The sequence below is a fragment of the Spermophilus citellus genome (genome assembly GCF_964194105.1).
Source record: "Spermophilus citellus genome assembly, chromosome: 4".
NCBI lineage: Eukaryota > Metazoa > Chordata > Mammalia > Rodentia > Sciuridae > Spermophilus > Spermophilus citellus.
The window spans coordinates 181,390,505-181,402,116 of NC_138185.1; the positions used below are offsets into that span (position 1 = coordinate 181,390,505).

Genomic DNA, 11,612 nt, shown 5'->3' on the forward strand with positions numbered 1-11,612 from the left:
TGAGAACCAGTATGAGTGACTATATACTGTTAAATGACAAAAGCATTTTTCATGGTATACAGCTACATTCTGTGTAAAAAGAGAGGCAGAAATATGCATAGATATGTACAGACTTGTAATTGCATCATCGTCTTTGGAAAGCCACATCAGAAGTTGATCATTTAAGCTTGATGAAATAGTGCACACTTGTTGTTCCAGTTATTCTGGAGGCTGAGGCAGAAGGATCTCTTGAGCACAGGAATTTAAGCTACCCTAAGCAACATAATAAAATGCATTTTAAAAAGAGAGAGAAGATGATAATATAGGTTACCTATTGGGAGAGAAGGTGAGAGAAGACTTATTAATGAGTTTTTGTTTGTTCCTTTCAAATTTGAAACTATATCAAATGTATTACTTATTAAAAATAATGGTAAAAATTTTTTAAAAGGTAAATTAGTAGAAACAATGTATGTTTCACTACTGACGTGATTGTTAATTTGTTTTGTCATCTATATAGTATTAATGCTGGTTTGTTTGTGTTTTTTGTTTTACATTTTTTCTTTTTTCTTTTTTTTTTTTTTCCAGTACTGGGGATTGAACCCAGGGGCACACTACCACTGAGCTACATCCTCAGTCCACTTTTTAATTTTTAGAAATATTGATAGAATCTCATTAAGTTATCCAGGCTTTGAATTTGTGAACTTCCTGTCTTAGCCTCCTGAGTGGCTGAGATTACAGGCATGATACTCAATACCTGACCCAATGCCAAATAACTTTTTAGGACATAAATTGTATTCCAGTATCTAATAAAGAATCAAGATGGATATTTAACGAGACATGGTATAATCTCAGCTACTCAGTAAACCAAGGCAGGAGGATCACAAGTTCAAGCCCAGCCTGGGTTATTTTGTGAGACCTTGTCTCAAAATAAAAAATAATAAGGGTCAAGGATGTAGTTTGGTGGTAGTGTCCTGGGTTTAGGTTCCAGTACCCTGCCCCCAACACACACACACACAGTTAAAAAAAAAAGACATTTAACATTTTAAAATTTTATTTTATTTTGTTTTTAGGATTTAGAAAACTACATATTGGAACTTATCCCTACTTTGCCACAATTAGATGGCCTGGAAAAATCCTTTTACTCCTTTTATGTTTGTACAGCAGTTAGGAAATTTTTCTTCTTTCTGGACCCTCTAAGAACAGGTAAATCTTATGTAACTTGGATATGATGAGAATATTATTATATCTCAGTCTCAAGAATTAGAGAAGTCTTGAAAAATGTCATTTATTTATTTTCCTAACATGTCATTATCACTAATAATCTAGTGAATATCAAAGGAGTACGGGATTTTTTTTAAAGCTTTTGTTTAAGTTTATATAAAGATCTTTTATGATTTATTTGCACTGGCTATAAAAATTTTGTGATAATGGGGATGTCACCTCTCAGTTTGTCCCTAAAATGAAAAAGTACAAATTAGGTAATCAATTATTACACTTCTTTCCAGTTCTAAGAAACCAATTACTCTGATATAATTTGCTGTTCCTGATATGTGATATACTAGAGAGCCAAGATGATTTTTCCCAAGATAACTATCCTATATAGGAATCAGATTAGTAAGTTTGGCCTTGGTGACAGTATTGTTTTATTGACTATTTTAACCTGCCCAGACTTAAATACATGTAATTAAGGCAGAGGAAGGGTCAGAGAAGGCCCAAAGTCTTGATTCTCCTCCTTTTCTTGAAAACCCAGCAATAAGTCCATTGCAACACATAGTACCGGATCATCTTTTTAAACTCCTCTAGGTGTAGGTGCATACACACCTTTTCCTTTTGAAAGCTTATAAAATATAAACTATTTTGAATATTTATTATAAACAAGGCATTATGCTAAGCATTTTACCTGGATTCTTTCATTTCTTATAGAAGTAGTTATCTTCCCATCTGTCAGCTCTTTTTTTTTTTCACTTTTTCATAGTTTTAGATGGACAGCATGCCTTTATTTTATTTATTTTTATGTGGTGCTAAGCATCGAACCCATGTGCTAGGCGAGTGCTCTGCCACTTGAGTTTCAGACCCAGCCTCCATCTGTCAATGCTTAACCATACTTCTGTTTTGCTTCCTATTCCAGAATCTATCAAAGAAAAACAGAAACTGTCTCCTTTCCTTATTTTTTTTAATTTTTTTTTTTTTAGTTATAGGTGGACACAATATCCTTTATTTTATTTTTATGTGGTGCTGGGGATTGAACCCAGTGCCTCACACATGGTAGGCAAGCGCTCTACCTCTGAGCCACAACCCCAGCCCTTCTTTTCTTATTTTTTATAAACAGTATTATATCTTTGCCATAGAATTTTTATTTATTTATTTATTTTGGTACCAGATATTGAACCCAGGGGTGCTTAACTAAGTCACATTCCCAGCCCTTTTTATTTTTTTATTTTGATACAGGGTCTTGCTCAGTAACCTCAGGCCTCACTAAGTTGCTGAAGCTGGCTTTGAACTTACAATCCTCCTGCTTTAGCCTCCTAAGTCACTGGGATTTCAGGCAGGCACCACTATGCCCAACTTGTTCACAGAATTTTTGACATTACTTTTTTGTGACTCTGATAATTTTAGAATTTATAGCTTAGACATATATTTGGGAGTATAAAAGTAAATATATACATACAGCTTTTACTAAATGTTTCCCTTTTTGTAGTAATATGTAATAAGGACTTTGGAGCTAGAAGTTTTAAAATATCAATTGTGTAATTGCTCATGTAAAATAATAAACTTTAACAAATTAAGTTGCTCTTGTTCTTAAAATGAAATTAAGTATTTGTTTGTTTTTTAAAGGAAAAATTAAAATTCAAGATATTTTAGCATGCAGCTTCCTGGATGACTTATTGGAGGTAAATACTTTTTTTTTTAACTACTTAATTATATCACTTGATAATTAACTATTTTCTTTTTTTTAATTTATTTATTTTAATTAGGTATATGAGATAGCAGAATGCATTTTGATTCATTGTACACAGTTGCAGCATAACTTTTCATTTCTCTGATTGTAACACAATGTAGCAACACACCATATATGCAGTCACAAGTGTACCTAGGGTAACAATGTCCATCCCATTCCACCATCTTTCCTGCCTCCATACCTCCACCCTCTTTCCCTCCCCTTTACCCAGACTTCCTCCATTTTACCTATGCTCCTTGCCATTATGGATCAGCATCCACTTATCAGAGAGAACATTTGACCTTTGGTTTTTTGGGATTGGCTTACTTCACTTAGCATGATATTTTCTAACTTCATCCATTTACTTGCAAATTCCATAATTTTATTCTCTTAATGCTGAGTAGTATTCCATCGTGTGTATATATACCACAATTTCTTTATCCACTCATCTATCGAAGCATCTAGGTTACTTTCACAGTTTAGCTATTATGAAAATAGCTGCTATAAACATTGTGGCTGTGTTACTATAGTATGCTGATTTTAAGTCCTTTGGATATATACCAAGGAGTGGAATAGCTGTGTCAAATGGTGGTTCCATTCCAAGTTTTCTAAGGAATCTCCATACTGCTTTCCAGAGTGGTTACACCAATTTGCAGTCCCACCAGCAATGTATGAGTGTGCCTTTTCTCCCACATCCTCACCAACACTTATTGTATTTTTGATAACTGCCATTCTATAACTATTTTCTATTAATGTCTCTTTTTCCCTTTAGTTAAGGGATGAAGAACTATCCAAAGAGAGTCAAGAAACAAATTGGTTTTCTGCTCCTTCTGCCCTAAGGGTTTATGGTATGTTCTCCATCATATTGCTAAAATTTGAGTTATCCATTTCTCCATTGGTGCTCAGAAGACAGTTTTATACATAGACTATTTTGCCTTAAAAGCAAAGTATTTTTTTTTTGGAGGGGGGGTACTGGGTATTGAACCCAGGGGAGCTTAATCACTGAGCCACATCTACAGCTCTTTTTATATTTTTATTGAGACAGGGTCTCCTTAAGTTACTTAGGGCCTCACTAAGTTTCTGAGGCTGGCCTTAAACTTTCCTGCCTGCCTAACCTTGATCCTCCTAGCTCAGTCTACTGAGTCACTGAGATTATAGGTATACACCATCTTGTCTGTCTTAAAGCATTCTGGGGCTAGGAATGTAGTTCAGTGGTAAAGCATCTGCCTAGTATGTGCAATGGCCCTGGATCTGATCTCCAGAACTTCTAAATAACAGTATTGTAGATTACTAAAGATTTACTTGTTTAAATACTAGCATTTTAATTTAGGAATCCTTTTTTAATTACTACACTTTTCAATAGAACAGATGTAATTTGATTCTTATTGACTAAGGAACACTGTTTATGAATATCAACTGTTGTCTTACTTTGTGATAAAATGCTGTTCTCAGAATCCACAGAGGGAGGTGTTCTAGAGATTGGTTTGCTCTTTTATCAAATTTCATGTTACCCACATTTAACCTGTAAAGTAGTCTTCTGACACATTTTGGGATCCATGATCTGTTCTTCCAAGTTGATAGCATTTTAGTGTTTTTTCTCGACCCCTCCCTCCATCTAATTTAGACCCTAGAAATATTTTAAATGTTGCAAACTGAAGACAAAGATGTAATTAAAATAGCCAAAGGCCCTGGCCTTCATGATTTTTTTTTTTGACCAGTCCTAACTTAATGGTTGTTCTAATCAAAATTTTAAAAATAGCTGATGTTATTACACTTAAGCCACTACCCTACCTGTAACATAGTTTGAAAATCAAAATATTAACCAATAATAAGAACTTTTTATTAATGTCTATTCTATTATCTTTAATTAAAAATTTTTGGTCATAGGCATCTTTTAATTTTTCTTCCCAAGGCCAGTATTTGAATCTTGATAAGGATCACAATGGTATGCTCAGTAAAGAAGAACTGTCTCGCTATGGAACAGCAACCATGACCAACGTCTTCTTAGATCGTGTTTTCCAGGAATGTCTCACTTATGATGGAGAAATGGTAATTGTTCAGATCTGATGATGAGCTTTAAAATTGTAGGCTCCTGCAATTTCCATAAGCACTTTTGTTGATGTAATTCAGATTAATATCATAGTTTAATACAAGTTAAAAGTATAAACCAATCAAATTACTTGATATTCAGAACCTTTGGTTGTAAGGTAAATTCACTTAAAAACATACTTCCCTAATGGGCTCAGTACAGATAATAAATTTTAATATTTTGTTTGTTTCATTGTTATGCTCCTATTGTGGAGAAGTATGAACAAGTATAGCGTACTCGCCTAGCATGCATGAGGCACTGGGTTCGATTCTCAACACCACATAAAAATAAAATAAAAATATTGTGTTCAGGGGCTGGGGATGTGGCTCAAGTGGTAGCGCGCTGGCCTGGCATGCGTGTGGCCTGGGTTCGATCCTCAGCACCACATACAAAGATGTTGTGTCTGCCGAAAACTAAAAAATAAATATTAAAATTCTCTCTCTCTCTTAAAAAAAAAAGAGAGTTTAAAAAAATATTGTGTTCACCTAAAACTAAAAAATAAAAGAAATCTGAGAGTTTAATCCTATTAACTATTTTCATGTAGATAGTCTGGTCATTAAATTATCAGATCTAACAGTACCACAATTTAAGTCTGATATTAACCTATTTATATTAGTATAAAATGTAATTGCCATTTTCTTTCTCAAAATACTTGGGAATCTGAGAGTATAATTTTAGAAAGAATTTACTGCTTATGTAGTTGGGGGTATGCAATTATATTTTTCTTTGTGGTCTTTAGATACTTGAAAAGGAAAATTCTAAATAAACCTTTAACATCAAAATTGTTGTTATGAAAAATAATGTGGTGTGGGGTCATGGGGGTGCACATCAGTAATTCCAACTACCTGGGAGTCCGAGGAAGGATGAACTCAAGTTCAAAGCAAGCATAGGCAACTTGGTGAGACCCTGTTTCAAAATAAAATTGTTAAAAAGGCTGAAAAAATAGCATTTGTCTGACACTTGCTATTGCAATGCCCTGGGTGATCCCTAATATGGGGTTGAGAGTGATGGTAAGGATATGTATGATGAGTTTTCCAAACTCGTGGTGCTTAAGAAATAATCAGACAGATGAGAATGGGGTTTTTGTATTATATCATTTAGCTTTAATAGGAATTTGCCAAGGGGTTGGGGTTGTGGCTCAGAGGAAAAGTACACTGAGTTCAATCTCCAGCACCACATAAAAATTAAATAAAGGTATTATGTCCACTTACAACTAAAGAATAAATGTTTAAAAAAAATAGGAATTTACCAAGTAATACCATTGTTAGCCAACAACAGAAAAAATGGGGAAAAGGCTCCAAAACTCTGACTCCCACAGCTGTTGACATTAGACAGTGAGGGGATTGTAGTACACTAGTAATTTCTGGTGAAAAATGATGAAGTTAGGGGCTGGGGATGTGGCTCAAGTGGTAGCGCGCTCGCCTGGCATGCATGCGGCCCGGGTTCGATTCTCAGCACCACATACAAACAAAGATGTTGTGTCCGCCAATAACTAAAAAATATTAAAAAAATTCTCTCTCTCTTTTTCTCTCTCTCCCTCTCTCTCTCTTTAAAAAAATGATGAAGTTACATTTCTTTAATTCTTTACAGTATAATTTATGAATAATTCTTAGCCTACAAAATTATTTCTAATGTTAATTTTTTTCTAATTTGAGAATCTCCCAAAATCATACAAAACAAGTAATCTGAATGTCCTTTTTCCAAGACAAAGCTTTCTGTTCATGTCTTTCTAGCTTTCGTTTGTATTCTTTTTTTTTTTTTTTTTTAATGAGAACAGAATTTTCTTACTGGAAATCATCTGATGTAAAAATTTTAAACAGCTGGGCACGGTGGCACACACCTGTAATTCCAGTGGCTCAGGAGGCTAAGACAGGAGGATCTAGAGAGTTCAAAGCCAGTCTTAGCAATGGCAAGGTGCTAAGCAACTCAGTGAGACCCTGTCTCTCAATAAAATACAAAATAGGGCTGGGGATGTGGCTCAGTGGTTGAGTGCCCCTGAGTTCAATCCACGGTACAAAAAAAAAAAAATTTTTTTTAAACACTATAGTCATCCCTCAGTATCTGCCTGCATATCAGTTCCAGGACCCCCAGTAGATACCAAAATCTGCAAATGCTCTCAAGTTCCTTCTGTAATAATATTGTATTTGCATATAACTTACATACTTATTTCCACTGTACTTAAAATCATGTCTTAATTATATATAATACAATGTAAATGCTACTGTAAAACTTTTACTGTGTTATTTAAGAAATAATAAGGGGAAAAAAACCTATCAATGTTCAATGCAAATGTGATTTTTTTTAAATTACCCCATGTTTTTAGTCTGCAGTTGGTTGAATCTACAGATGTGGAATCCAGAAATACAGACAACTGTATTTCAAAACAGCAATATAAGTTTACTGTTCTATTCATTCTAGATAAAAATTTTTTTCAAAATAATCACATTGAAATGAAGATGTAAATTTAATGGTGATGCATAATAACTTAGTCACTATTTCAAAAGTCACTATTTCAAAAGTATAATGAATATTATACACAGCTAATCTCATGAGAAAATATTCCCAAAACTATCATGTGCAGATATTAGAGTTTCTAGAAACTAATATTAAATGTGCCAATTGGTTTATCATTTAATATTAACTTAAAAAATTTAAATTTGCCTCCCTGGATTGCAAAATAACTTTTATCATTTACTTGAAAAGGTAATTTCAAGTAAGCCCTTTACTGACCATCTTTTTTTTTTTCTATAGGACTATAAGACCTACTTGGATTTTGTTCTTGCACTAGAAAACAGGAAGGAACCTGCAGCTTTGCAATATATTTTCAAACTGCTTGATATTGAGAATAAGGGATATCTCAATGTCTTTTCCCTTAATTATTTCTTTAGGGTAAGTCTCAATTCGGTAAAGAAACATTATTCCTTAAGATATTATACCATATGACTTAACTACTTAGTGACAATTTTACCTAACTTGTGGTTTTTAAATCCAACAAAGGATTTACAAACAAATTTTTATGTTTTTGTTTTGCAGAAGGAAATCAAATCTGGTGTTAGGATTTTTTTCCTTCCATTAAAAAAAAAGTTAATAGTAAAAGCCAATTTGATTATATGTAAATACTAAAAAGTATGGAAATAATAAATATTATGGGCTGTACTAGCCTTTAGAGATAAGAAATTGAATTCTTTGGTTAATCAAAAACTACTGTGTAAAAGCCTAAGCTTTAATTAGACATTCAGAAAAGGTAACTCCTTTCCAGGGAAGCTTTACAGACTTTAGTTGTAGATTCTTTTGTGCTATGTTATAAAAATAATTTCAAACTGTCCAGAATTGTGTGCTGCACTTCTATGCAAAAGAGATTTGCTGAAGCATTTATTTTGTGCCTTAGTTGGTCTCAGATCATAGAGTAACAGTGAGCTCTGAAATGGAATTGGATTGTACCTGATAGCATTCAGTTCCAACACATGTAAAAGTAGAAATGCTCTGCCCTTAAGACACATAATTCCTTAATATGAATGGTAATTTTTCTACTTGATGGAATAGTTTTGTACAATAGTGTTCTGCATCATCACCATATTTTCACAGACCACGTGATTTTTTTATACCTTTATTTTATTCATTTATGTGATGCTGAGGATCAAATTCAGTTACTCACATCTGCTAGATAAGCGCTTTGCCTATCACTGAACTACAACCCCAGCCCAACCTTGTGATTTTTATACAGTCAAGACCAACAGTAGGAAGAAAATTTTTTTAAAAAACAATGACATTTTCAAATCTTTGTCATAAATCATTGCCCCCAGGGATTTTTTTTCCATTTAAAAAAGTTTTGGTACTGATTTATATCTTTATCTGGTTTCTGAATCCATCCTTAGGGTTTCATAATATATATTTCATAAATTCCATGTTATATTCCATAGAAAGCTTTCCATTATAATTTCAGGCAGTATTGACTGCAAATGTTAGGATAAATTATAATCTCATTATTAGAAAACATTTTTTAAAAATTTAAGGCAAAGCTGAAGTTGCAGCTCAGTGGTAGTTGTTGTCCAGCATTTGTAAGGCTTAATTCTATCCCCAGCACAGTAAATTTTAAACAATTCTAATTGAATGTGATATGGGCTTAAATTAATCACTAATCTGAAAAAATACTATCATATCAAAGGATGCCTCCCATTTCAGACAAATCTAATAAGTGAAAATTCAGTCTTAGAAAAATAGGGATAGGGCTGGGATTGTGGCTCAGCAGTAGAGCGCTCGCTTAGCACATGCAAGGCCCTGGGTTCAATCCTCAGCACCAGCAACTACAACTAAAAAATAAATATTAAAAAAAAAAAAGAAAAATAGGGATAGGGAGGTAATTTAGTAATAGAGGACTTGCTTAGCATGTATTAGGCCCTGGGTTTGAGCTTCAGCAGACAAAAAAAATGTCTTTTAGGAATTAAACATTCAACCCCTTTTCATAAAGATCTTTTTCTTTTCCTCTTTTAATTTTGCTTTAAAAGTATTTCATGCATGAATCTATTTTATCAAAGTTTATTTAAGCTTGTTTCTTTGGGTTAAAGTTAAAAAGTTTCTCCGGCCTAACACTGTATGTAGAGCTATTATCTATTAATATGCCAGTGATAAAGCTGGACTTAGATGGTGACCATGCTGTGCAAGTCTACTATTATATTAACAGTGTGCTCATAAATTCTTACCTCCTTCAGATACACTGGGGATACTTGGCACCACATCCAGAGTAATCTGAAATACATGTATTGACTATTTTTTAAGCTTAACACTTCCAAATTAATGACTCTCACCTAAAGTATTTTTTAGTCCAACTGAATGACAACAGTCATTCTTGGTCTTGTCATTTATAAAAAGGAAGATTCTGAAGGAGGCCTGCTTTCATTTTTTCTAAGTAGAAGGTAAACTGTAGGGTTGGGAGGAGGAGGTGGATAGGGGTCTTAAAGAATGGTTAATGTGGGCTGGGGTTGAGCTGAGTGGAGTGCTTGCCTAGCACGAGTGAGTCACGAGATCGATCCTCAGCACCACATAAAAATAAAATAAAGGTATTGTGTCTATCTACATCTAAAAATATTTTTTTTAAATGGTGAATGTATGAATAGCATTCATAGAAAATAGGAAGAGCAGGCCATAAAAGAATAATGACCATGTTGAGGGCTTATTTGAAGTGGGAGAACATTCAAGAATGTAGCAAGAATCCACAGTCCTAATGTTTGTTTTATCCTGAAGTTCTTAATAGTTAAGATATAGATGTAGAAAGGTAAGTAGTTACACAGAACCAGCGTGTTTATTATTTTACTGACTGGACGTGGAGCAAGCTCAAGGAAATTAAGATAGGTAAGAGAGATTGAGATGATAAGGCTTCTGGTGTGATAGGAAAGAAAAAGGAATAGAAAGATATTTGGGGCGAGAAGGGGGATATTGTGAATTTTATTTTTTATTTAGATTTATTTCCACTAAATACAGGCCATACAAGAACTAATGAAAATCCATGGACAAGATCCTGTTTCATTTCAAGACGTCAAGGTTAATTTTTCCTTTAATGTATATAACATTACCAGTAAACATTATTGTGTTAATATCAGATAATCATTTGTAGAACATGAAATTTTATATGAAAGCAATGTACTATGAAGTACTATACCCAAAGAAGCAAATACCCAAACGGGTATTAACTGTTACTTGTTCTGAACTGATATTTAGATAATTGGAAATTAAGACATGTGAATCATGATTAATTTGTAGAGTTCAGAATTTTAGTATTGTCAACCTTGTGTTTTCATTGGAAGCATGCATTCATTTTTCAGTTTAGCTTGCATCCTTTGGTAGTCTATTCCACTATAAATTCAAGTTCTAATTGGGAACTACTTAGATTCAAGCACTTTTTTAGTATAATCTCTCAAAGAGCCACTTGCTTTGATATATTAAATTTAAGGAGACATCAGTCCTACAATGTGAAAACCACCACTATGTCAAACACTGTTGTTGCCTAGCATTTTAGTAATCATTTTTACCAGTTCAGTTCCGAATAACTTTCAGTATCTAGTACCATTTGGTTCTTCATGTTTGGTAACGTGTGTAATAAAATACCCTGACCAGTTTCAACTGAGTAAAGAACTAAACAAAGCATATTTGAAACTCTGCAACAGGAAGTTTAAGATATAGAAATTTTACACTGTAACCAATCTAGGAAAGACTAAAAGTTTACACAGTTTATGTACCTGAATTGTTAATCTTTTAAAAATTTAATTTGCCTCCTTAAATGCTACTAAATATTGAATGATTTTACTTCAAAAATATTAGAAAATGAGTATAATATAAATGTAGTATACAGTTCATTACTGTACAAGTGGTTCTTCCATCAATTCTAGTCATTTTGGCACAATTTCGCATCATTTTGGATGACAAATTCTTTAATACTGAAATCTCCCCTCCTCTCATCCTTAGAGTAAAAAGTTGACATTGGTATTGGAAATAAAGTTTTGTCACTTATTTCTGAAGTATTCAAGTTTTTAGTTTGAGCCAAGATTTTTTTTTCTTTTAAAGTAAACTAAGGATTGGGGATATAGCTCGGTGGTATAGTGCTTGCCTGGG

General features: G+C 33.4%; 1 protein-coding gene across 3 annotated transcripts in view; it reads left to right on the plus strand.

The window, feature by feature from the left end:
* The window catches only part of PPP2R3C (protein phosphatase 2 regulatory subunit B''gamma), a 37,947-nt gene that overhangs the window by 24,164 nt on the left and 2,171 nt on the right, over positions 1-11,612 (plus strand). For 2 of the 3 annotated variants that reach the window (XM_081291192.1, XM_081291191.1), the window contains exons 7-12: positions 1,050-1,182; positions 2,815-2,870; positions 3,690-3,765; positions 4,830-4,966; positions 7,758-7,895; positions 10,485-10,544. In XM_081291192.1, the coding sequence (XP_081147318.1) occupies positions 1,050-1,182; positions 2,815-2,870; positions 3,690-3,765; positions 4,830-4,966; positions 7,758-7,895; positions 10,485-10,544 (600 nt within the window). The remainder of the gene's footprint in view (positions 1-1,049; positions 1,183-2,814; positions 2,871-3,689; positions 3,766-4,829; positions 4,967-7,757; positions 7,896-10,484; positions 10,545-11,612) is intronic. The other variant, XM_081291193.1, reaches the window with a different exon arrangement.